Source organism: Cucurbita pepo, chromosome LG13 (genome assembly GCF_002806865.2).
Source record: "Cucurbita pepo subsp. pepo cultivar mu-cu-16 chromosome LG13, ASM280686v2, whole genome shotgun sequence".
Lineage (NCBI taxonomy): Eukaryota > Viridiplantae > Streptophyta > Magnoliopsida > Cucurbitales > Cucurbitaceae > Cucurbita > Cucurbita pepo.
The window spans coordinates 7,618,122-7,643,545 of NC_036650.1; the positions used below are offsets into that span (position 1 = coordinate 7,618,122).

Consider the following 25,424-nt stretch of genomic DNA (forward strand, 5'->3'; position numbering starts at 1 on the left):
CCTTGTCTAATTGAATTATTCGAATTTCTTTTAAATTTACCCACCTATTATATACCAAATTCAAAATTTAATTTTATATTTAATAAATTGATTCCTTTTAAAAAAATGTCAAATAGAAGGAATATAGTTTTAAATATTATTTTGATATATGTTTTCTTAAAAACAGTGTACTGAATTAAAATACATTTTATCTTATCTTAAAAACAACAAATTTTAATTTTGGAAAAAAAATACTGAAATTATATATTACAAAGTAAAAGACAAAAAATAGATTAGACGACCTTTCATAATGTTTCTAAGTTTTTGTTATTTAAGTTTTTGTTACCCTTGTCACACATTTGTCGTCTCACATAATCATTATTTATAGAAAAGACTAAACCTAATTGTCAATTTGTAATAATTTATGGTGACTAATTGGTTTCTTAAGATAAAAGAAAAAATTATATTATCGTAATTAACATGTTCTCTTTCGAGATTAGAGGTTTAAATTCTAATACTAAGATTAAAGCATTTAAACCCTCACATTTCATTATTGTACTAAAAAAATTTGAATTTAGTTTCTAAAAATAAAATATTTCAAAAACCATAACAAGTAAAAAAAAAAACATGTGGTAATAAACCTAGAAATTTAACAGTCACATGATTGAAAATATAAAAGGCTACCTTGATAGACTATGTACTGGAAAATAATGTCCAAAATGTATAACTTGATTTAATCCTGTATGATAAAGGACCTGTTGATAAATAATTCATTTACAATGGACCAATGCAAACATAGCTCACGCTATCAATATGTATTGAACTGAATAGAGTATTTAAAATGGAATAAGCAACAAGCTGAGAGTAATTGCTAATCGTCCAACAAATATGATAAGAAACAAACAATTTTTATCCTTGGAAGCAGCAGAGCTAGAAGAACACTCTCTCTAGTTTTTGCTCGGACTGTTAAAATCATTTAACTATCTATATTTCTAATTTAGCAAAGGGCTTCATCTTTACCAATATCACCAATCCCACCATAAAAAACGGAAGAAAAAAAACAGGGCACAGACACTTTCATGTGTAAACATAAACATATCATTTATACTTTACCCTGATCTCCTGTAGATGCTGTAGGCAACAGCGACAGTGGCCACAGCCCCAATTACCGCAACAGCAGTAAGAATTTCACTTTGTTCCCATTTTTCTGTCCAGCAGCAAGATAGTTTAGTTGCCTTCTTCGGAACTTGGTCTTCTTCGGAAGGTTCTTTCGACTTTTCCTCGATTCGGCTACTTTTCCCTGAACTTTCATCTCTGCAACAAGTGAACCCATTACTGCCCTGGCAACAACCTGCTACTGTTTCCACTTTACTTTGATCGCCATTTTCTTGAATTTCATCCTTGCTTTTCTTTGTATCTTCTCCATTTGGAAGCTTTTGTTCAACTTCCTTTTGGACTTCCTCAGGCTTTGTCCCCATTTGCCCTCTGGAATTGTAATTGTAATGTCAATTTAATGTTCTACTATTGGGTCGAAAATAAATGACAAGGGAGCACCTAATAGTTGCATCCATGGCCCTTTTAAATTTATAAATTGTTCTTTGGGGTACAACATAAGGTTTAGAGGGTAGCCCATCTCAATCAGAAACAATAGAGTAACGGTGATCGAGATAGCTATAGAGAAGCCAAAGTGTCAGTCAGGTAGCTGTAAGAATTCCCTGACTATTTGATTGAAATAGAAGCAGTGAATGAACACAAAACAGAGAATCAATGGAGAAAAACTCCAAGTCCAGTACATTAGGAAAGAAAATAGCATAGGCATCGCAGCGGCTATTGAAAGCGATTTCTTCGCCGTTCTTACGAATCCCCAATCACTCTCTTCTCTTGATATCATCCAAAGATGAGAGTTGTTGAATGGCTCTAGAGGGTTTTTATGATCCGATAAAGAATCAAACCTAGCCCCTTCTTCTCTGCTTTTCCTAAGGCCGAATTGTAAACTTCAAGAGAATGAAAAGAATAACTAAACACTCAGCAGATTTGAGAAAACAGGTAACCTCTGCTCCTAACCTGACTTGCCTGAAGTTTCACACCCCAAACAACATTCTGTGTATCCTACTAACACTACTCTCCCACCCATACTCACACGTTCCACTCTAATCGTTGGGAACTGAATTCCTTTTTATGACCTTCCTCACGTATACCTTCACTATAGGAGGTCTTACAGTAGTCAATGAATATATTGCACAACCCATTTAGGCCATCTATTGCGCGAAGCAAAGGATTATAGTGATGAACGATGACTACAACCACTCAGAAATTTAATCGATAAAATAAATAACTCCAGCTTTAGAGTTCAAACGCTCAGGTCTACTCAGTGTCCCACAGCAACAAGGGAAGATGGAAGGGTTCACAACACCAAATCCGAGGTACATATGAAAAATGGAGAGGATGATATGTCCATGATCTGTAAACTACATGATCAGAACTTTAGAGGAAAAACTGCTTATTGATACAAAATGCATCTCCGACGATATTATTGGGTGGACCAATAAAAAAGAATGCTTCATCCTTATAACTTCGTTATTAGTATTCTCATACCAGCAATGATAAAATAAGTTTAGCATCCAGTTCGGGGAATAAAATGTAACTGGGAAAAAGCACAAACCTCAAAAGCCTTTCCACGACTTCGCCCTTTGCAATGTGCTGTTCAAACAATTCAGAGACATCTTCAGGAGTTACATATCCGTACCTGTACACAAGAAAATTAAACCCAAAATTCAACCAACATACACTTAAAATATTCAGTTAAAGAGTTTGCTCTTCAGCAAATACATTAAGCACCAAGCTAGCTTTGAAGAATCTTACCAATGACCGGTAGTTTTCCCATCCACACCAGGTTGGTATATTATCAAGTTTCCGGCATACTTGTGTCCTCCAACATGTGAACATGGACTAACATAAACCCGATCCTTTAGTCCTCGTAACCCAATCTCCTCCTCAAACTTTTGAATAAGAATGGGTCCACAGACACCACATCTTCGATCTCGACTAGCATGAACACACACAAACACATGAGAGCCAGTGAAAACCTCTGGCTCTCTGGATGCCCAGGGTTTATCATTCACAAGCACATCATCCACAAAGCCATCTACATCTGAATCTTCTAAACCCCTATAATCATCAAATCAAAAGGAAGAAAAGTAAAAACGCCTTAGAGACTCAAACCGGAATAGATAAAACTTACGAGAGGAAAACAAACGAAGAACTAAAATGGAAATGAAAGGAAATACAACGAAACATAGCAGCACAAATAACAGGAACAACACATTCCAATTCCTCCAAAATCTAACTGATTCATAATTTGTCTGGCCGCAGAATTGATATTATGAACTACATACAAAAATCCAAATTGTGGTAATTTGCTAGCGTTCACATAACTTAAACGAAACGAATCCGGGAAACTAGTCAGGAAGAGTACTCTAATCCGGGAAATTGTGGTAATTTGCAAGCGATCACATAACTTCGTTATGTACTCTAACCAAAGAAGTCAACGCGAGATGAAATAGAAATGAACACAAGGATTTCATAATATTCGATAAAAACATCCACTATATCGTAAAGAAAATAACACAATATATCTCTGCATGTTTAATTTTTCATATCCTGGAACTCTTGGCTAAACTAGATTCCATTTAAACCTCGAAACTTACCTGTATTTGACCATTTCGGGGAAAATCAACACATCTCCATCCGAAAATCCAGTTTCTTCACGTCCCGAGAATATTGTCAGCTTCGTCTGAAAAAAACCAAATAAAAAGAATAAGTTACAGGCAAAGGCACATCCAATCCAATCCAATCCAATACGTGAATTCACCAATTCCAACAAAATCAAATCGAAAACGTCAAATTCCGAAGAAATATAATTTTCAAATATGGAAACAAACAACATCGATTCTATCAACGCAAACCTTCACAGAGAGATCATCCTTGCGAGCTTTGAGAGCGGCAGAAAGGAGTCTAGGGAGGACATCGGAATCAGACGCTTCAAGATGCGAGGGCCAGGCCTCCGGAGTCTTGAAGCAGAGAAATACATGTCGATCATAGGCACTGACGGTGCCGGCGAGGTTGCTCTGATACATCTCCTCTCGTCGGAATCCATAGTTCTCGTCGTCGGCAACGGAGATGGATAGGTTATCAGAGGCCATAGGAAAATCGAGGAAACGAGGTCAGAGATGAGAGAAGCGAAGGAAGTAGAAAATGGTATCGGAGAGAGCGCGCTATTGGAAAGGAGGGAGTAAATGGAGCGCGGAACGAGAAGGGATTGGATTTCTTCGGCTTCTGTATCTCATTTGCTGACGTTTTAAGAGGCTATGGACTAACACGCGCTTCCGATTTTTTTTATTAATTTTATTTTATAATTTATTTATGAACATGCCAACGTATGATGCGTTATCATTTTTACCGTGGATTTTTTATCGGGATAATTCAGTTTTTACTGACCTTTATACATTTTGAGATGCTTTTTTTTTTAACCTTTTGTATTTATTATATTTAATTTTATGCCTTTCGTGTTAATTGACAACTGTTTCAAATTTATAAATTTATATTTAAATTAAATTATAAACGATAGGAATTTAAAATTTATTACAAAATTATAAAATAAAACTATTTCAACTCCACGCCACCTGATTATTATGGGCTCGCCCGTAGATGATAATCTTTTTTATTTCTCGTAAAAATTATGATGTAATTTTAACTTTGACTTAAGGGACGAGACTTTAGAGAAATTATTAGAAATATAAAAAGGCTAAATATATAAATAAATAAATAAATAAATAAAAGTAACTTTTAAATATTCTCCATTTTAGACTTATCCAATTTTCCTTTTTCCATTAGATTCTTGGTAGAATTAAAAAATTGGGAACAAAATTAATTTCAAGTTACCGTTTACCTTAAAAAAAATTGTTTTTAATAATTTAATATTTGACTATAAAATTGACTAAATTGTTAATTATTACAAGATTATTGAAAACGTCTAATTAAAGGGGTTTAAAAACAAATTTATTAGTTAATTTAATTATTCATTTTAATTCAAACAAAAAAAAATAAATTGAATTAATTGAATTTTTTTTAAGATTAAGAGTCAAATTATTGTATAATAACAAAGGTAGATTAGAAAATTTGATAATATAATTTTATAATTTATGTTTGATACATTTAATAAAGAAAGGTAAATTCGATGACGTATAGCTCTTTTTTTATTATTTATTTTGATAGAACGTGTATCTCCCTGGATTAAAATATTGAAAATATCAAATTTAATTCAATTTTTAAATTAATACTTTTTTTTTTCCTTTAGTTTTTTTTTTTTAATGTCACCATCAATGTACTTAACTAAAGACAACTGGCTGAATCTTCTATTATTACATAATTTCATTAAATAATAATTAACGTCGGCTTATATATTATGTTACGTTGTTAATACCTGGTAAGCAAAAGATTAAAATATTCAATAGTTAAAATTTAGTTTAATAATCATTTTGTTTATTTTTCTATTTTCCTTTAAATTATATTAATTTATTCACAATTTTTTTAAAGTTTTCACATTACATAAAAACACGTGTAATTAAATATAAAAACAAAATCAAGTTTTTTTATTAAATTTTTTTTATAAAATTCGAAAATTAAGTATACAAACGATACAACCACCCCATAAACTTATTTGTTTTATTGTCATTTTTACTCATTTTTTTAAATCAAGCTAATTTTTTAAAAAAATTAAAAATAGTTTTTTATTTGTAGAATTTGATAAAAGAAATCATATGCCTCAAAAGGAATATGAAAACTATATTAAGAAAATTAGGAGAAAACAACATAAATTAAAAAAAAAACAAAACAAAACAAAACAAAAAAACGGAATTTACATTTTTTTTGGCTTTTTAAAAATTAACTTAGTTTTTGAAAACATTGTAAAAAAAGTAATAAAGTAAGAAAACCACATGTAGAAATAATATTTATAAGATAAATCTTTTAATTTTCAATTTAATGTCTGATAGATAAGTTATATTTAAAAATATATTGAATATGTCAAGATTATGCACACAAAGTAGCTCGAGAAATGATCGTTGTAGTAACATAATATCAGGACGAACATTACAGATTATGATACAACAGTGAAATAGTGCGACAAACATCACGAGGTATCAAGATTTTTCTAACAAATTTTGTAGATACAAATTCAAGATGTACCTGCCTGTGGACAAAACGTCAAGTCTCTTTTCACTTGGTTCATACTTCCCCTTCCTCAGCTGATAGCGAAGAGTTACAGCTGAGATAGTGTATGTTTGGCCTTCTATTGTCACACTCTCCCCGCATTGTAAGTTCTGAAACAAAACACAAAATCAATCATTCTTTTCCCCCCTACACATAAGAAACTAACGCTTCTTTGGTAAATGATCCATCAAAATAAGAAAGAAGGCATGAAGAGCCCAAGCCTAAACGCACTGCCAGCAGATGTTGTCCGCTTTGGCCCGTCACGTATCACCGTCAGCCTCACGATTTTAAAACGCGTATACCACGATTTTAAAACGCGTATACCAGGAAGAGATTTCCACACCCTTATAAGGAATGCTTCGTTCCTCTCTTGAACCGATGTGGGATCACACAATCCACCCCCTTGGGTCCCAACGTCCTCGCTGGCACACTGCCCGGTGTTTGGTTCTAATACCATTTGTAACATCCCAAACCCACCGCTTGTAGATATTGTTCGCTTTGGTCCGTTACTTATCGCCGTCAACCTCACGATTTTAAAACACGTCTACCAGGGAGAGGTTTCCACACCTTATAAGGAATGTTTCGTTCCCCTCTCAAACCAATGCGGGATCTCACAATCCACCCCCTTGGGTCCTAGTGTCCTTGCTGACACACCACCCAGTGTCTAGCTCTAATACCATTTGTAATGACACAAGCCCACCGCTAGTAGATGTTGGCGGTTTTGGCCCGTTATGTATCACTGTTAGCCTCACGATTTTAAAACGCGTCTACCAAGGAGAGATTTCCACCCCTTATAAGCAATGCTTCGTCCCCCTCTCCAACCGATATGGGATCTCACAAAATCACTCCCAAACATGGTCTAAGGTAGTTTTCTGTGGTCTCCTATGGTGCACAACTAGGTGGGGAAAGTTTTTCTTGTATTGTACGGTCCTTGAGCAAGTATCTCAATTGCGGTGCTCACCTTGGAGATGCAAAATTTTACATTTCAATCTTTTTAAACTCTCAATGTTCTTATATAATTTTCTTGATATAAGGAAAACCAAAAGCAAAAGGAGCACTTCGTTCTTCACTTTACCCTTGTGCTCCCCAAGCTCACCATTGTTGCAACATTCAAGTGTGGAAAATAGTGAAGTCGTGCCTAGTTGAACAGAGGCTAAGTGTCTTGCCTACACTGTATTCTTTCCCTAACTGCTTAGCATAATTTTATTCACTTATTTATAAGAGTCTCGCTTCTTGATTGCTTCTGGTCTTGAAGCAATTAAGAAACAAGGAAAGCTGAATGAACTCAGTAGATCAACCAAGATACATGCAATCAGCATAACAGTAAATTCGATGAATCAAAATCACAAAATCACAAAATCTCCTAAATCAAAAGAGCTTCATACATTAAAATTTCCAATGCCGACTCTGCAAAGAATCAATATCCCTAAATGTGAAACTAAATGCATAAATTTAAGCTTGATTTCACAACGCCAGAATAACATATGTTCGTATAAGAAAGCCAATATGCAAATCAAAGACAAGAAAGAGAAGGATCGAGAGAGAAAATGGAACACTCACGGGCGGAAAACAACGAATGCCGAGATTCTTCGGCGGAGGAGTGATTTCAATGACTTTGTAAGGGTCAAAATTGTTCCGTTCCTTTTCTTTCCTTCTGCAACAAATTTGGAGAACTCGTGTCTGCAAAGCGGCGATTCATTTCAAGAATACAAACTCAATAATAAACAAAAATCCGAGATATCAAAATTGAAAACACAACGAAAAGAACGAAACAGTTCAATCGCTTGGAGAAAACAAAAGAAGCAAAATCAATAGTAGCCTTGCCTTCTGATGAGGACCAAGAGCTAGATTGAACGATGCCATTGCCATAATCTCTCTTCTTTCAACCGTCTCGCCGTGCTAGTGGGAAGAGACGGAGAGAAAACCAGGAACATCGAAAGATTCTTCTGTAATTTCTTTTGGTGTTCCATTTAAACTTCGTGCACACAGGTCGAGGGGAAGAAGGAAGGCCAGAAAAAATGTTTTTTATTTTCACTTTAAAAAAAAAAAAATCCGATATTTTAAGAATTAAATTATAAGGTTAAAATTTCATTTTGGTACATCTACTTTCTTTTAATTTCATTTTGGTACATCTACTTTCTTTTAATTTCATTTTAGTCCATGAGAATACAATGAAGTAATGGTGAATCGAACCAAAGAACCGACCGGGCCGAATCAACGGGTTCATATTGGTTTATTATAATGCCGAACCGACCGACGAGACCGCATGTTGGCCGGTTCATATGATGGTTAACTGAGCTCACGTTCAGTTCTTCTACCCTTTTCTTCTTCTTCTTCTTCTTCTTGGTTTCCATTTTTGCAACAGATTCAGAGCAATTGGGCGACTGTGAAGAGCACCTCTTCCGATGGCTGAAACCGAGAAGCCAAAATCGAAGGCGCGGCCGATTGTGCGCCTGGGGATTTTCCTAATTTCTCACAGTATTTTCTTCAGGTGCGCTGTTGTTGATTTTACATGGATTTGATTTTCAGTTCGTATCAGAATCTAGTGATTGATTAATGTCCTTGTGATTTTCTTTTATTTTTTTGGGTGTTTTCTAGCGTGATTTGCTTCTCTGCAGGGGTTTTAGCTCTTCTGCTACTACCAATGTTCGCTATGAACACCTACATTTCCGAGAACGCTCTCATGCCAGGTCCCTTTGATATTCATCATTTTTTGTGTTCTCGTGATTGATCGTCAGTTGAGTTGAATGATTTAAGATATATTACGAATTAGGATTCATTTAATGCTGCGAAGTATCTAAAATTATAGGATCATCAATTTATGCCTTCTTGTTCTTTTGCACTGATCTATTCATTTTACCTTTATTTGGATAGAACAGGTCTCTTAATTGTGGCACTATATTTTCCCACAGGTTCTGCAAATACCATGCTCTCGGGTCAGGAAGTCTCAGAGGCGAACGACTTGGTGAAGGATATGAAGGGTTTGAATTCGAAGTCTGGCTCAACAATCTTGTAAGTATTTATGCACTAGTTTTATCCCTTTTACTTCTCCTTTAATACCTTAATGGAAGCTTTTTTATGCTTAAGATTTTGAAAATCACCACTTCTTAGTGTAAATTTTTTCTACCTGAAGATTATGATAAACAAATTTGATTTTCTATACATTTTTCAGTGGAAGCCAGCAGATTTTAGCACAATATATATCAAACTTGGGTGCAGAAGTTAATTACCACAGGTTCCAACCGCAGTCTAGTCAGTTCCATCCACTGCACTTTTTTTCTAGCCCTGATTCTGGGATCGTTCAGGACAATGTTAGTTGCATGTCACAGGGTATTAACACTGTTGGGATAATAAGAGCACCACAAGCAGATGGAAAGGAAGCCATCGTTTTGGTGACACCTTACAATCCTGTTAAGACTAGTCTTCATGAAACTTTGTCTCTTGGTATTGCTTATTCAATATTTTCTTTGCTTACACAAGTCACTTGGTTGGCTAAAGACATTGTATGGCTTGCTGCGGATTCACGATATGGGGAATATGCTGCAGTTTCAGCTTGGCTTAGAGATTATCACACTCCTTCATTTGGTCGATCCAGCATGATTGACACATATACTTGTGCTGAAACAAATGTCCTTTATGAATTTGAAGCAAACCATGTAACAGAGAAAGAGAGTCTAGATGATTTTAAACGTGCTGGAACGATGGCTGCAGCCCTTGTCATTAAGGTTTCAAATAGAAGTGAACACTTTGAGGATAGTCTTAGTGTTTATGCTGAAGCGTCTAATGGTCAGATGCCGAACCTCGACCTCATCAATATTGTGAATTATCTAGCAGAACACAGACAAGGTTTTCGGATTAAGATCGAGAAATTTTGGCCTTTACTTGACTGCAAATGGCTCAAGTTTTTGGGCGAATTTTTTGAGTCAATAGGAAAGTTTATCCGAAGCTTGAACCCTGAATGGAAGTTTGGCATGCTAGCTTCTGACTATGTTGATGGCACCGCCACACTTGCAAGTTCATTGTACTACCAGGTGGTTTGCACTTCTGTTCATATTCTTGGAGATTGTTGTTTATAGTTTCATTTAATGAAATAAGGAAAGATTTTTCATTAATGTGAACAATGGAGATTATTTCACTTAAATTTTCTATGTTCTTCTTGCCATTAGGCTGTGGGTATTCCTACTGGCCCTCATGGAGCTTTTCGAGATTACCAAATTGATGCTATTACTGTGGAGATGTCCCCCAAATTTTCTTCTGGTGTCAAGGTCAGGCGTGATGAATTCATACTGCGAGGTGGCCGGTCAGTGCTCATTTTGCCTCAATGATTTTATAATGTGCTCTCCTCCCACCCCTACTTTTCAGGGCTCACTACATGAATAAATGTATGGTTTCCTTAATGGGGTTCGGTCTACATTAAACAATATTTTCTACTCTTATTTTAATTATACATCATTTTTCATTTTTATCCTAAGTGTTTTACTGTCGATCTTCGATGTTTAAATTTTAATTTGTAACTAGTTTTAATGGGGGCATGAGTAAATACTTTTTCTTCCCAAAAATAAATTTTGATTTGACTGATAGTTTCTCTTTTTAAATGACTAGAATTTACGTGTTAAATTCATTCAAGTGAATTTATTGCCTAAAGTCATGCTGATGTATGGAAATGAGTTTAGATTTCGACGCCTTGAATGATCAAGCTATTCATAATTGGATTTGAAATTAGAAATTGACAACTTAGCGCCCAGCTTGCTGGCAATTCTGCATGCTAGCAATGAAATTCTTCTGATCCTTTTGATTTGGCTAAGGATTTTGTATTTGGTTGTGCAGGCTAATTGAAGGAGTTGTACGGTCAGTGAATAACCTCTTGGAGAAGTTTCATCAATCATTCTTTCTATACCTTATGGTATCTACCAGCAAATTTGTATCAGTTGGTGTATATATGATTGCCTTTGCACTCCTAGTTGCTCCACTACCAGCAGTTGCGGCCTCTCTTTATTCTTATGCTAATAACTTGAATCTAACCTTGGAAAAAATCGAGCCTGCAGCTCCAGCAAATCCTGATGATGTGCTTATTGTCTCTTTAAGATCATGGAAATGGCTTAATGCTGCAAAAAGAGTTTTTGTTGTTCATCTATGGGGTGCTGTTGTTTCATTACTTCCATACTTCATCTGCCAAATACCTGGTTACAGTCCCACAACAAACTCTATTATTTGGGCGTTGCTTTCACTGCTCACGCTACTAATTCTGTCGGTGATATTGGGCTCTCCACTTAGTTCAACTAAATCTTGTGAACAGCGGATTCAAGAGTGGGCGTTCTTGAAAGCAATGACCACCTCAGCGGCCTTTATCGGTTTGTGCCTCATGTCAGTAATTAACTTTGCTACTGCAGAACTTGGAGCCTTCTTGGTGGTGTCCATGTGCTTGCTGGCGCATCCCCTGAAGCTTGATTTAGTGGCAGGGAACTTTAAAGCTCTCTCAAGGGCAGCCAGTAACCTCGTTTTGGGATTCATAGCTTTTCCGCCTGTTACTTTCTTCTTGTTTAAAGCTGCTTTGCAAGGTTTTGACAATCTACATCTCGGGGACTTCTGGAACTGGATGGAGACCCTCTGGGCATGGAACAGTGCTACTTTCCTCTACTTAGGTATGGTTCACCTTCCTTGCTGGGTATTATGTACACAAATTTTACTCCATCCATGTTGAGCTACCTTGTTTAGTTTTTTCCATGACATTTGTTTAGACTTTCACTTAGTCCTGAGAAATTGGTTTCAATGGTATTTGAACTAGTTACACGTTCATCCCTTGCATGGTAGCTTCTGTAAGCAGGCCTTGAAGCCTACTACTTTGTGTCACAGTTGTTTATACTTGTAGGACTGATTCAGTAAGCTTTTACCCTCTTGGAAATTGTTTTTGGCTATTTCTCTTTTCGAACTAATTGGACAATCAATCACCTTCTCTATATCCAATGATCAGTGTCTCTTGAGTTTCTCTCTCCAGTTACTGCATTTAAAGATTATAACACATAGGTAAATGTAGAATTTAGCAACAAATTAGCTGCTGAGGTTTCTTTAAATCCTTGTGAGTTGTGAGCCTGTGACTATGCCCATCCAGTGTGTTTCTATGAGATCTCAAATCGGTTAGAGAGGGAAACGAAACATTCCCTAGCGGATGCGTTTTAAAACCTTGAGAGGAAGTCCCGAAGAAAAAGTCCATATCTAATAGCAGTGGGGTGAGCTTGAACTCTTACAGAAGATGACTGATGAGGTGGGGTTTCTTTCTCCTCTCGTGACATCTCGTGATATTCTTCAAGGGAATAGGTCCTCGACGTGCATCTCTTGTTTCATATTTTCGTACTTTATTAGTATATAATTTTGGAAAGCACTTTTTTTTGGGGGGGTCAATTTTGCATGGTCAACTAACCCTAATTTTAATTTATTGATTTAGTTAAATTTTATAAAAAAGTATATCAAATGCTTTGAATCCTTTTGTCTTAGACTTAGAAAAAGTCGGCCACCAATTAAGGTATATTAATTGGCACTTTTTAAATGCTCTTTTTTTCCCTCCATGCATCCAATATTATTTCGAGACTTGTTTGACATTACCTACAATACTATTACTTTTTTTTTTTAATTTATTTATATATATACAACAAATATAAACCTCTAATTTTAATGAAAGAATTACTGGTTCATTATTATTAAACTTGGAAAAATAATTAAGAAGCTTTTTGTATGTATTTTGTAAATTTTATTGATAAAAGAAAAATTATAAGTTCATATACTATTTATTTGGGATATTTTAAGCATGTGCTTTCAATGAATGTGGAAAATAATTCATGTTGTTAATTTATTAAAGTTTATATTAGTATTCCTAATATAAATTTTGGAAGCATATTCACATATTCATGCTACATTTTTTTTACATAAAAAACTATTATAAATTAAATAATTTTAAAATATTAAATTTATCAAAAATTAAATATAGACATTTAAAGGTATATAGACAAATAAAATATAGAGACTAAATTGACATATTAATTAACATTTTACATTTGTTTTTAAAAACCTATATCACACATAAATTAGGTTAAAGTTTAAAAAAAAATAAGAAAAAAAAATGATAGCCTACGAGAGGCACACGTGGGAGGTGACGAGGACACACGTGGAAGTGGGAAACGAATGGTAGATAGCCGCCGCACACCCGCTTTTCGTGGGCTTAACTCTTCTTTTTGGCGCCAAAATGAATGATTTCAACAGAATACTAAATTAATAAATAAAATACTATAAATTTTATTTTATTTATATAATGTTTTTTATTAATTTTTTGAAAGGAAAAAAAAATAATAATTTCCAACCAATAAATAAAATTGTATTTCCCGCCAAAGTCGCCGGGCAGCTCGGGCAGTAGCCAGAGGTAAACAAAAACCGCGTCAAATTCAAAATTTAAAATAATAATATTATATATGTCTTTGGATTCCTTTGAATGGCCACGTGTGTCTGTCTACCAAACCAAACACTCTTTTCCCTCTCTAACATTGGATTCCTTTTTTCTTTTTTTCTTTTTAATTTAATGACAACAAAAAAATAAATAAAGGAATATTCAATTAATACACTTCTAAATAACTCCGATAATTTATAGATCAAACTTAAAATTTAATACATATTTCACAAGTACGGCCCAAAATAACACGAATAATACAAAAATTTGAAATTAGGGTTTTTGGTATATCAATCAAACTGATACCTCATTCATATATTAAATAACGAGGGTTTAATATTACAACTACTACACTTCGATTCTATGTATCAACTATACACGTGTTTTATACCTCATTAATACATTTTATAAAAATAAAATAAAAAATAAAAAATAAAAAATAAAATCTTATTTTAAACGTTACATTATTCATCTTATCTCGTTAGCGTGAGAGCTACATACATCGAACCCTCGTACAAAATGTTCGAATGGGACAAGTGTAATATACATAAGAGGTAAAGAAGCACGTGGAACTAAATTTGTGACATATGTTTCTCTCTCTAAAAAATAGATTTTCGTAGGGTCTCCATCACAAATCTTTAGTACTCCAATTAATTCCACATATTATTATTATTTTAATGTCTTGTAATTTCCTTACCTTATTATTTATTAAATTTATATTTCACCTTATAACCGTTAATTATTATTATTATTATTATTATTATAATAATAATATTAAAGCCATAGAGAACAGAGCAATTTGGAAGTTTTATTGGTGTGTTTCCTAGTAGGAAACACATGCAAATTTCAAAATAAAATTGCAAAATAAATGAAAATAATAATAATAATAATAATAATAATAATTTAGAAAAGCCAAACAGGGTTGGTCTGTGGTGAAGAGGTTTGAACAAGAAGAACAGCCACAACTTTCCTTTTCTTTTATAAATTTTCTCATCTGGGTCTCTGTTTGTTTCCCGAGAAAATTTTAGAATTCCCAAATTTTGAAACAGAGCTAACCTACAACACTCGTTTAGATAACAAATATCAAATCCTTTGTACATCATAATCACCTTACTCCTCAGGATTACCAAGAACATTAAAAATTAAAAAAAAAATTATAATACTAAAATTAAACAAACACCCAAAATCACAAACCCTAAATTATGAACTAAACAAACCCAATTGGCCCTTTAAACTCGGATCTTAAACACAGATTCTAAATCAGGGGGATTAAAGAACTCCCTACCATGATTTTGATTAGAGCTTGATTTTAGCGACCTACGCTTTCTCGGCGCCGCCGGGCAACTCAGTTTCTCCGGTATTCTCGCTTCTTTCGCCGTCGGCGTTGTTGAACGCGACTTCTCGCCGTCGTCATCGCCATCTTTCGCTCTCGATTTTGTGGTAATCGGCTTCAACGATGACCTCGCCGGCAGTCCGGCGATTACCCATTTTTTCCCTTCTGGTTCAAATCCGCCGTCGATTTGGGACTTTTTTGAGAATCCCATTCGAAACTCAGATGTAATATTGGGGGAAAAGGGAGCGGCGGTGAAAAGCAGAGGAGGCGAAAAAAACAGAGGAATCGTTGAGGAACAAAAATGGAGGACAAAAGAGGATTTTGTGGAAAAATAAATAAGAAAGGGAAGGACAAAGGGGGGATTTTCATTATTTCTTTTTTCAATTATATTATTTTTATATTCGGGTAGCGCGTAACCTTGACCCAAAAGCCGTCTAACAACAGAGATTCTCCGGAAAGGAGGCTGCCCGTGTTTCTTACGGGCAGGCGTATATGAGTGAGGGCTAGGTTTTGGCGCCAAAAATTGGGAGTTTTAGTCACCAACGGCTCTTTTTCCCGCCTAAGTTTTCTTTTCGTTGTTTTCCGGTTTTGCCCCTTATCATTTCCCTGGTCTGGTGGAGTGGGAGTTTCTGCCTGTCAGGGCTTTTACCAGTGGATAGAATGGGCCTCAGCCCATTCCACTTATCAATGGGCTTTCATTTTGTCTGGCCCATGACTTGTCATTAATTAACTATCGTAGTAAATGGGCCTTATGAAATCCGCCCACTGACATCTGACAGCCTTCCACGTGGACCATTTCGCTATTTTCCACCTCACCCTATAGAGATAAATAGCTACATCCAACGGCTGTTATTCACTTATATTCCAGTGCGCCCCATCGTGCCTTGGGCCCACTGTAGGGCCCGACCTCTGCAAACTGAATAATAGAGGAGGACCTGACCACAAAATTTTAGTATGGTAAATGTACCTGTACCAATACCATGTAACTTTGTCGTTTTATAATACTGTCATATTTAAATGACATATAAAGTAAATTATCTAATTAAATAATTATATATATAAGAGATTGTTATATCTGGTAAAGCTATATATAGCAAGTTAAACTTTATATATACCCTGCCGCATAGGTTTGAAAATATATGTATTGTCTGTATTCTCTCTTACTATACATATTTCGAGTTATCAATACAAATTTTTTAGTCAATATTCTTCTTGCATTTTCTCTATCCTGTTATTTATGTTCAGTGTGTGCGTTGTTTGTGCGATCCTAACAACTCTTCCACAATTATTTATTTTAGATTCAAATTTTATTTTTGTTCTTTTATTTATTTGTATTTTTTTTTATCTCAAAAATAAAATTTCAATATTTTATGTTTTACATTTTTAGCGAGCATTTATTTTATTATTATTGACTCTTAAAAATAAATTTTAACAATTTAAAATGTAAATTTTTTAAAAATTACAATAATATGGTAAAATTATTCGGCCCATTACAGTCTCTTTGTGGGCCCAGTCTCTTACCCATCTCATTTGTTTGGGCCATTACAAACTCCTTTGGGCCCAGACATTTAGTGGTGGCCCAGTATCTTACCCATCTCATTTGTTTGGCCCACTACAGTCTCTTGTTGGGCCCAGACATCTAGTGGCCCAGTCTGTTATTTTATTTTATTTTATTTTTATTTTTAATTTGTTTCTCAGCATCCAACGGCATGAAACCTGTAGTCCATGCAAACCCTCAACCTCCAAATCACACATCCACGTGTCACCCTCATCGCCACCTCCACTCCTCCATATATCCTTCCCATGGCTTATTTCTTTTCTCTCCCACTTGAATCTTCCTCCTAATTCCTCACCACCGCCGCCATGGGTGACCGATCGCCGCCGCGCCAGGTCCAAGTGCACCACCAACAACAACGCCCCTCCTACCTCCAAGAACCCACTTGGAAGCTAACTGGTGGCCGCCACACGGAGCAACAGCACCAAGGCCCCTCCGCCTCCAAAATCCTCGCCGTCGTGACCCTCGTCCCCGTGGGTGGCACCCTGCTGGGGCTGTCCGGGCTGACGTTGGCTGCCACGCTGTTCGGGCTGGCCGTGTCGACGCCAGTGTTCCTGCTGTTCAGCCCCGTGATCGTGCCGGCTGCTGTGGCGATATGCCTGGCGATAGCAGCGTTCATGACGTCGGGGGTGTTCGGGCTGACGGCGTTGTCGTCACTGTCGTGGGTGTACAGGTATATTAAGATATGATATTTGGAGATATTTTAATAATTAGCTAGAATATCTGGGAGTTGTTAATAGTATATTTGATCTGAGTAACCGTATATTTTATTTATTGTCAGGACTCAGTTAGTTATATATATTTTTTTAGTACTATTGGTCGATAGTTTGTATCCTATTTAAACGTGGTAAACATGAATGAAGATCATACTTTCGATCTCAATTCTATCTATATTTCTCATTCTTAACAAGGTACATACGGCGGGCGACGGGGACGGTGCCGGAGCAGATGGACATGGCGAAGAGACGCATGCAGGAGATGGCTGGGTACGTGGGGCAGAAAACGAAGGAAGCTGGGCAAGAGATTCAGAGTAGAGCACAAGAAGGAAGGAGATCCACAACAGAACAGCGAACCTAAGACCATGTTTGTGTGTGTGTGTGTGTGTGTCTGTGTCTTTGTCTTTGTCTGCTAAATAAAATGGTTTAATTAATGTTCAATTATGTTCCTCTTTTACTGTCGTTTTTTTTTCTTTTTTTTTTTTCATTAAAAAACAGTGTATCTTGGTCGTGTATTTTGTGTATTAACGTGTGTTTCGACTTTTAATTAATTCGCGTATTAATGTGTAATTTTCTCCTGTGGATAATTTTCGTGTTTAGATCTTTCTTAATAAGATTCTAGATATGTTTTAAAATCGGGAAGTTAACGGTGACTGAAAAGAAAAGAAAAGAAATTTAGAATTATAAAATGAAATTTAGAAATTTTAAGAATAAATTATTACCTATCAATTTATAGGTCTTTTATTCTATCTAATTTATCATACTCCTCCCCTTTAAGCAATACAAAATAGTAGTTTCTATCGTGTGAGTATTTTCTATCGTTGTGTTCAATAGATCCTAATACGTACTAGGGTCAAAATGAAAACTTATTCTTAGTAGAAGCGTTTTAAAATTGTGAGACTGACGGAGATACATAGCAGGCCAAAATGAAAATATCTTTCGAGTAGATGCATTTTAAAATCGGTCATCGAGTATACGCATTTTAAAATAAAAAAGTTATTCCTAGTAGATATGTTTTAAAATCGTGAGGCTGATGGCAAACGACTTGAGTTGTCATAGATGATATCAGCTACCTTTACCATTTATTTAGACATATTTTCTCGATAATGACAGTCATTTATTTAGACACGTTTTATCAAGAATGAATCCATCAATGGAAATCGTCTCAATATATCGTATTAGAGAGTGACTCTATACATCAACTTCTAATCAAGGCATAAATCCTCTCGAGTCTATACCAAGTCATTCCTACATATGTATCGGAGAGTGACCTTAAATATCAACTTCCAATCGAGGCATAAACTCTCTCGTGTCGAGACTTTTAACTCGAAATTAAATCTTAAGTCCTCCAATTTAAAATGGGGGCGGCAGCAGACAATCGGCAGCAGGAGGCTAAATTACCAAAAAGCCAGCCCCGTTGATCATATCCACAGAATTACCAGGATTCCAGACAGGCAACCGCGTGTTTGGACTTTAGAGCATTTTAAGAATCGGTTACCAAATTCCCAATCCAAAAAAACGCATCAGAATCCCATTCCCATCCACAAAGAGAGAGAGTGGCAGTCACTTTAATTACCCGAAAAGCCCAGGGGCAAATTCGTAATCAGGTTTTTATCATAACAATAAGACACTAACACTCGCTGAATCAAATCAAATCAAATCAAATTCTAAAAAAAATGAAAATGGCTGCTCCATCTCCTCTCCAAATTTTCTCACTCAAATCCTCGCATTCTTCCACCTTAATTTTCCTAAAGTTCAAAACTTTCATCCACACTATCCTCTTCTCTCACTTATGTCGCTTGGCTCGACCCATCTTCCGAGCCAAGTCGAGGGTCGTTCAAATTCTAAAGAGAAGTTATCGCTTCAAGAACAAGAACAAGAACAAGCTCATTTTCGGGTCGTTTAGACTCCACTACAACTGGTGCTCTTCCCACGTAATGCCCGTTCCCGATCCAACGTGGGAAGGGCATGTTGACTACGACCATGCTGCTGCAGCTTCCACCCCGGACAGCCCACAGCTGTCCGGGTATTTGCAGTGGCTGGAGGAGAGAAAATTAGAGGGCGAACCGACGACGACGGAGGTGAACGAGATCGACAAATTGGCGGAGATGTTCATTGCAAGATGCCATGAGAAATTCAGGCTGGAGAAACAGGAATCTGCTAGAAGGTTTCAAGAGATGATGGCTAGAAGCATGTGAAGAAAATTTGTGCAATTCAATTTGGTTTGATTGGGTGTGGTAATGTTTTGTGAAATTCTTGTTTAATGTATATTATTTATTTACATCCTAATCAAAATTAAGCTTCTTGATCATCATCATCTACTGGTTTTTATTTGATTTCTTAGTTACTTTATTTGGTTAATATAAAGAGATTATGAACAGATTTAGTGGTAAAAAATGAAACCCAAATGAATTGCACAAAATTGGTCATATGGATGGGGAGAATAATCAGACACAGCAGTATGGACTTGGATGAATCGCTTTCAATTTTTCGTTTCTTTTCCAGCTTTTTTGGGTGTATACGGTGTCGTTTAATGGAAACATTACAGACAATTTCACATGTCCAAAAGGGAAAGGAGTGACCAACGACAACCATAGAAATAAGAAACAAAAGGAAAAAAAACATGACAAACAGTTGTTGTCCATCTACAACAAGAAAGAAAGAAAAAAAACTTCGATGAAAATAGTGACCGTAACTCAATTTGTGTTCGGGTTTCAAGCTAGGAGTTTTGTTATATTAAGGGTTTGTTCGAATTAACTTTTTAAGCGATTAAAAATGCTTTAAAAGTCAATACCCTAACCGAAAACTCGCATGTCTAACATTTCAATAATTTCCTTGTTGCAAGTGTTTTTCAACTATGTGAGCACTTTCTCGTACGTATATATATATAGCTAGTTGTAATCGTTTTGACATAATACCTTTAATTTGTTCGTTCATTTTTTCAACCAAAATCACATGTTAGTAAGACATTTGAAACCATTAAAAAAAAAAAAAAAAACATAAGAAGCTAAATTCAAAACGACAAAAAAAAGAAAGAAAAACAAAAAGCAGCAGATGGGTGATGAGAAAAGTATGAGTATTGGGGTATTATTAGCATATAGTTTCTCATTTATAAAGATGTCCCTAAAATGATCTAATCAAAAGAACATAACATACATCCCTTTTCCGTACTAAATTCCCTGTTTGAAAGCATATTACAAACCACTCTCTCCAATTCCTGCGTCATTCCTTCTCCCTTGGGATCAATGCCAATACTGATGTGCTTCCGGCCCTGCTACTAAAGTTCTTGTTGTTTTATTCATTTCATTTTAAAGTTTGATGCACGGATTAGCCCATTTTCATTCTTAATCTCTTGAAGAATGTTTAATACTTATTTCAACTTGGTGCCTAAACTCCTTTAATGTAAGACCTTATAAACACAAATATAAAAAATTCAGAAATTAAATCTGGGTATGCAATATAGCAGATTAGTAATGTTTTAATAATGCTCATATTAGTAAGAAAGAGGGCAATAATATGAAGCCTTTGTGTGTGTGTGTGAGAGAGAGAAGTGGATCACATAGCTTTAAAGAAGAAAACAGAGACCAGTCAAGCATTTATATGCTTTTATTATAACTATTACTATTTCATTTTTCATTTTGAAGGCAGGGAAAGAATCCTGCTTTCTGAGCAATGTTTGTTTCTTTATTCCAAATCTCTCTTTTTTATATATATATATTCCAAACCTCTTTATCTGCTTTTAGTTTCTATTTGAGAGAGAGAGAGAGATTGGGGTTTTATGAGTGTTTTTTGTGTGGGTAAATTATTCGATTGGGTATCTAATTCCTTATTGTAAGTAATGTCTTTACCTGTAAAAAAAAGTGAAAGGCATAAAATGATTTTCTTGGGATTTTGTCCTTCTACTTCTCGTAAGTACTTCTTTCTAATCAACTTAGCACTTTAATTACATTCTTAATTAGTCCTAAACTCTTTTAGAACCAATAACAAAACCCTATTCCAGTTAAATTTAGAAGACTGGATTGGGTAACTAGGTAAGCCTAGCATATTAAGTAACACTATTGCAATATAATTTCAAAATCCTAATGTCCAGAGATCAGTATTCCCTACTTTGAGTCATCCTAAAGTCCTAATGCTTTTAACCAAGTGAATAAAAACAACCCTCTATCATTCATTTATTTTCTGCATAAAAAAATTTGACAATATACATTGTGGTAATAGTAAATACACACCTCTATATCGAGAACGAGAAATTATTCTGTGCGACTGGCAATTGTAGGATTTGGACGCCTTTACAAATATTACAGAGGCTTCACTCCGAGCGCAGACTGTCAAAATATAAAATTGAAGAGGCTGAGAAGAATCAAAAGTTAGCAAAGGAGAAAAGAGATCAATTGTTTTCGAGCAGTTTAGTTCCTGAGGAGATTTGGGAAGGATACAAAACTGACCATATTAAGAAGGCGGAGGGCGGCTGGACGGGTGAACTTCCTCGCGAAAAGAAAACATCTGGATGGTTTTCCATTACTGCTACACCATTCTCTTCGATACTCGGTTTCATAATATATATTATCAATACCCTGCAGAAGATAAATGTTCTTAATCATTGGCTATTTTACTATATATTGGTTGCTGACTGAATGAATACTAACTCGGATTCCACACTCGAGTGTGCTAAGGAGTATAGTGAATAATCCCATTCTTATTAGTGTGTTACAGAGGAAGGCGAGGAAAGGGGGTGAATAAGAGTCAGATAAATACAAGTTAATGATTTTTATTTACTTAAAACCTTGAGCTCTTTCAATTATTTATAGAACATGAGGAAAATGCTTATAAACAGTATTTGAGGCAGTATTTGGAAGTGCTACTTCACTCGGGGTGATGAAAATACATGTAGTCACAAAACTTGTATGTCAAGTACCTTTATAGATTGTATTAGATCAAGTGTAGCGTCTGAAAATTTGTATGTTACAGGATGCCAATTACGACGTTCGTGGTCTTTGGAGTATGAGAGATCCCATGCTGAATATGAAAGTGATCTTCGTGTGAGCTCTTCTTCAAGCCCTTCTTGCTGAATCACGAAAAAATAAATTATTAATAACCTGAACAACAAATTTAATTAGCTCTAGAAAAAAAAAAACAACAACAAATTTAAATATAGACATGTAATGGCTAGTATGTGAATCACGCAAAATTTTGACAGCATAAGCAATAGTTCTTCAGGAAAGTTTCAAATGTATTGCCTTTTCCACTATTTGCTAAGAACTCGTACTTTGTCTCACAATTTCAAAGTTCGGATCATAAGATTCATATCGCGTGAATGACTGACTAAAAGCAAGTTTTTGGAAAGAGTGCATGCAGTAGTAAAACAAAGGATCACAGCAAGCTTAGAACGTTCAATGTTATATTCCTTTAGATAATCAGCCAAGTTTTTTGAAATAGAAATAGCTTTGATATAATATTGGAATGAGTAAACATCTTACGGCCAATAAAGTCTGAACATAATGTTCATCAGGAATACAGTTGTGTTCCTTGGATACATCCTTGGGCTGCATAACAATAGTTGTAAGACATAAGTACACCATATTTGGTCATAAACTCTAGATAAACAGGTATAGCAATTAAATTAATATTAGTTCCTTCGTATTAAATCTAATTTATTTATAATACATGCTGTAATTATATTGTTAATATGAGACCCAATAGCATTTTGAGAAATGATAAGAAGAAACTGCTTAAGATTGAGAATTCTCACAAATGGACGATCACGCCAAAACTCTGGTAGTGACTTCCTCTGCATAACCATCCAACATACATCATGAGTTGAATAGTTAGTACTAGTCCTAAATTGGTAATCAAAAGGGTATTGAAATATTTATAAGTAAATGAAAAAAAGTGACCCAAGAAGAAAACATGGCATACATATAAAAAAATTCTACAAGATGGCTTGCCTTGCAATGCTGTTGAAACATAGGAAAGACTGTAATGTCCTTCACTACAACCTTCGCGTGCTTTCTTGTCAATACAACCCACTACAAGAGGATAATGGAGGTCATGAGTAGTCTGCAGAAAATTACATTGAAAAGAATATATGATTTGATTGGGTTATCAGATATAATGATACCTGAGATCCTTTCCTCCAGTTTTGAACAGGAATTACAGGATCCATTTTAGGATTGTAACGCCCTTCTTTTGTATCAGCAAAACTGTTTCAATCACTAGCTTGTTAACATATTAACCACCAAAAGGCTATACAACTTTGGTAACACTTTAAATTCCAGACGCTGAAATATATTAAGATGTGGATGATTCACTTTCAACTTCGAAATAGAGCTATGTATGCATAAAAATTAGTGTGTTTACCTGTCCACAAAACTAGTTGAAGTTGACATGACATAGTCATATGTGTAGCTGAAGTTGTACAATGGTATGCAGCTGAGAAAAGATCAATTAACTGAAACATTGTAAGGCTTGACTAATCCCCATTAAAACAACCTTCAAGAAGTCCTTCACTCAATTCAGCAAACAAATATCTTCTACCAACAAAAATTAGTAAATGCTCTTCAAAACTTTCGTGAATTGAAGGACAAAGGGCCACAAAAGAGGATATAAAGGCTATTCACATCAAGTCTCACCTGTCAGAAAGAAAAATAAATCGTTGATTTGAAGTATCGGTAAGTGCATGTCTAAGCAAGATGCGTTCTGCCTCAATCATGCTTGCCTCACCCCAGTCTACCTGGTATAGAACAACAACATGAGCATGGAGATAACCTTTGCAGTGAAGCAACACAAACGACAATGAAATTTCCTTGTCCTCCTTGATCTAATAAATTTATATAGACTTGAAAGGGAAGGCCAAAGAAGCTCAATAACCCAATAAACATTTTTATTTGTGCACACAAATACAAAGCGCTGTAGGCGTATCAGATTTGTTGAGCTGCAGTTTCTAAGCAAATGATTAACTACTACTTTTTATGATGAAATTCCTTTGATGCTCTTGCAGCAATCTTTGGTAAGCAGCAAAAGGCACTAACAAGTAACAACTACATATACTCGAGGAATTATACATATAATTAGCCGCTAAATTAGAACTCAGTATCCCCAATTACTTCGCCATAGTATCAATTTGCGGACAAGAATCGTTACCTGTATACTATCATTAACTTGACGATTCAAAAAATAGATCGATCTTGTCGTCGCCTTGTTAAATAAAAATCCTGGCCTCGAGTGAACAAANAAAAAAAAAAAAAAAAAAAAAGCAAGCATGCTAACTTCAATAAATGCTCCACAATTTCGGAAAAAATGATAGAACATTAAATCCGATCTAAGGGCAAGTAATCAAAAAAATTTCAATAACCATCCATTTAGCACCATATTGAAAACACTACCTGAAAAAACGCATCCCAAACTATGTCCAACGGAAGCCGGTTCCGAGCTATGAACAGAAACGCGATTTTCGGCCCCTGAGCCGATTGACGATGCAACGACGCCAGCATCATAACCCGACCATACCGAGACTGCATCATAACTAAACTCCCGAAGCAAAATACAAGCAGAAAAACAAATACGAGCTTCCTCCTCCATTGGAAGAGCGCCTTCCGCTGCGCAACCTTCTGCTTCATTAGGCTTCCTCTCCTGTTCACCAAAATCTCTCCACCATTTCAAGCACAACAGGAAAAGCAGAACATCAACGAGCTCATCGTTTCGCCTATTTAAACCCAGCACGATCCATCGGCTGGAAGAAGAAATTTTCCGATCGCTCGAATTGCGAAAACTCGAATTAAGAGGAAATTGTAAGCAAATTGAAACAGAAATTTCGTGGTAATACAGATAATAAAGATCGGGAAGCTTGTGAAGAGCGAAGAAACTCGTGAAAGCAGAATTCCCTCCGCCGGCAAGCAGAGAGAGAGAGAGAGAGAGTTGGAGTGAGAGTAGCTTCAGTTAGGTGGTTCGAGTAGGCAGTTTAGTTTCCACTTTCATTAAATTTTAGTTGGTTTGGTATTTATTATATATATATATATATAATCATCTTTGCGTGCAAAGTCGGACATTTCCCTTATTTTCTAATTTTCTATATTTCCCAAATTTCATGAACTTTATAAATAAATATATATTCAATTTAAAATTATGGAAAATGCATTT

At 35.4% G+C, this 25,424-nt stretch overlaps 6 protein-coding genes across 8 annotated transcripts; 2 read left to right on the forward strand and 4 right to left on the reverse strand.

The window, feature by feature from the left end:
• Positions 1 to 759: 759 nt before the first annotated feature.
• On the reverse strand, positions 760 to 4,328 carry LOC111809175 (altered inheritance of mitochondria protein 32-like). The gene is made up of 5 exons (XM_023695556.1): positions 3,945 to 4,328; positions 3,687 to 3,772; positions 2,842 to 3,147; positions 2,642 to 2,725; positions 760 to 1,464 (listed from the first exon to the last, which is right to left on the reverse strand). Exons 1-5 carry the CDS (start codon positions 4,179 to 4,181, stop codon positions 1,089 to 1,091), a joined length of 1,089 nt encoding a protein of 362 aa, XP_023551324.1. The 5' UTR covers positions 4,182 to 4,328; the 3' UTR covers positions 760 to 1,088.
• A 1,755-nt stretch (positions 4,329 to 6,083) lies between these two features.
• On the reverse strand, positions 6,084 to 8,244 carry LOC111809077. Its single transcript, XM_023695420.1, has 3 exons — positions 8,074 to 8,244; positions 7,810 to 7,929; positions 6,084 to 6,359 (listed from the first exon to the last, which is right to left on the reverse strand). Exons 1-3 carry the CDS (start codon positions 8,116 to 8,118, stop codon positions 6,180 to 6,182), a joined length of 345 nt encoding a protein of 114 aa, XP_023551188.1. The 5' UTR covers positions 8,119 to 8,244; the 3' UTR covers positions 6,084 to 6,179.
• A 331-nt stretch (positions 8,245 to 8,575) lies between these two features.
• Positions 8,576 to 12,182, forward strand: LOC111808964 (glycosylphosphatidylinositol anchor attachment 1 protein-like). 3 transcript variants are annotated; one of them, XM_023695223.1, is made up of 6 exons: positions 8,576 to 8,740; positions 8,848 to 8,939; positions 9,162 to 9,261; positions 9,422 to 10,280; positions 10,416 to 10,549; positions 11,077 to 12,182. In XM_023695223.1, exons 1-6 carry the CDS (start codon positions 8,655 to 8,657, stop codon positions 11,948 to 11,950), a joined length of 2,145 nt encoding a protein of 714 aa, XP_023550991.1. In that variant the 5' UTR covers positions 8,576 to 8,654; the 3' UTR covers positions 11,951 to 12,182. The 3 variants fall into 3 exon arrangements, with proteins under 3 accessions (XP_023550991.1, XP_023550992.1, XP_023550993.1); XM_023695224.1 differs by having other exon boundaries at positions 8,630 to 8,740; positions 8,868 to 8,939; XM_023695225.1 differs by lacking the exon at positions 8,848 to 8,939 and having other exon boundaries at positions 8,662 to 8,740.
• A 2,448-nt stretch (positions 12,183 to 14,630) lies between these two features.
• LOC111808965 (cyclin-dependent protein kinase inhibitor SMR6) lies at positions 14,631 to 15,364 on the reverse strand. The gene has a single exon (XM_023695226.1). It carries the CDS (start codon positions 15,226 to 15,228, stop codon positions 14,914 to 14,916), a length of 315 nt encoding a protein of 104 aa, XP_023550994.1. The 5' UTR covers positions 15,229 to 15,364; the 3' UTR covers positions 14,631 to 14,913.
• A 1,477-nt stretch (positions 15,365 to 16,841) lies between these two features.
• Positions 16,842 to 17,839, forward strand: LOC111808967 (oleosin 18.2 kDa-like). Its single transcript, XM_023695227.1, has 2 exons — positions 16,842 to 17,245; positions 17,484 to 17,839. Exons 1-2 carry the CDS (start codon positions 16,881 to 16,883, stop codon positions 17,647 to 17,649), a joined length of 531 nt encoding a protein of 176 aa, XP_023550995.1. The 5' UTR covers positions 16,842 to 16,880; the 3' UTR covers positions 17,650 to 17,839.
• A 2,508-nt stretch (positions 17,840 to 20,347) lies between these two features.
• Positions 20,348 to 25,254, reverse strand: LOC111808053. The gene is made up of 11 exons (XM_023693832.1): positions 24,666 to 25,254; positions 24,429 to 24,549; positions 23,918 to 24,018; positions 23,646 to 23,717; positions 23,407 to 23,488; positions 23,234 to 23,314; positions 23,038 to 23,076; positions 22,766 to 22,831; positions 22,204 to 22,353; positions 21,734 to 21,862; positions 20,348 to 21,613 (listed from the first exon to the last, which is right to left on the reverse strand). Exons 1-11 carry the CDS (start codon positions 24,902 to 24,904, stop codon positions 21,587 to 21,589), a joined length of 1,107 nt encoding a protein of 368 aa, XP_023549600.1. The 5' UTR covers positions 24,905 to 25,254; the 3' UTR covers positions 20,348 to 21,586.
• Between the last annotated feature and the right edge of the window lie 170 nt (positions 25,255 to 25,424).

Coding starts and splice junctions, on each gene's coding strand:
- LOC111809077 (XM_023695420.1), bottom strand. CDS start 8,118: ATGGCAATGGCATCGTTCAATCTAGCTCTTGGTCCTCATCAGAAG. Junction 7,930..8,073: donor CTCTTGGTCCTCATCAGAAG/GCAAGGCTACTA, acceptor GCCGCTTTGCAG/ACACGAGTTCTCCAAATTTG. Junction 6,360..7,809: donor GCATTCGTTGTTTTCCGCCC/GTGAGTGTTCCA, acceptor GTTTTGTTTCAG/AACTTACAATGCGGGGAGAG.
- LOC111809175 (XM_023695556.1), bottom strand. CDS start 4,181: ATGGCCTCTGATAACCTATCCATCTCCGTTGCCGACGACGAGAACTAT. Junction 3,148..3,686: donor CCCGAAATGGTCAAATACAG/GTAAGTTTCGAG, acceptor TGATGATTATAG/GGGTTTAGAAGATTCAGATG. Junction 1,465..2,641: donor GTCGTGGAAAGGCTTTTGAG/GTTTGTGCTTTT, acceptor TTACAATTCCAG/AGGGCAAATGGGGACAAAGC.
- LOC111808964 (XM_023695223.1), top strand. CDS start 8,655: ATGGCTGAAACCGAGAAGCCAAAATCGAAGGCGCGGCCGATTGTGCGC. Junction 8,741..8,847: donor TCTCACAGTATTTTCTTCAG/GTGCGCTGTTGT, acceptor GGTGTTTTCTAG/CGTGATTTGCTTCTCTGCAG. Junction 10,550..11,076: donor TTCATACTGCGAGGTGGCCG/GTCAGTGCTCAT, acceptor TTGGTTGTGCAG/GCTAATTGAAGGAGTTGTAC.
- LOC111808967 (XM_023695227.1), top strand. CDS start 16,881: ATGGGTGACCGATCGCCGCCGCGCCAGGTCCAAGTGCACCACCAACAA. Junction 17,246..17,483: donor TCACTGTCGTGGGTGTACAG/GTATATTAAGAT, acceptor ATTCTTAACAAG/GTACATACGGCGGGCGACGG.
- LOC111808965 (XM_023695226.1), bottom strand. CDS start 15,228: ATGGGATTCTCAAAAAAGTCCCAAATCGACGGCGGATTTGAACCAGAA.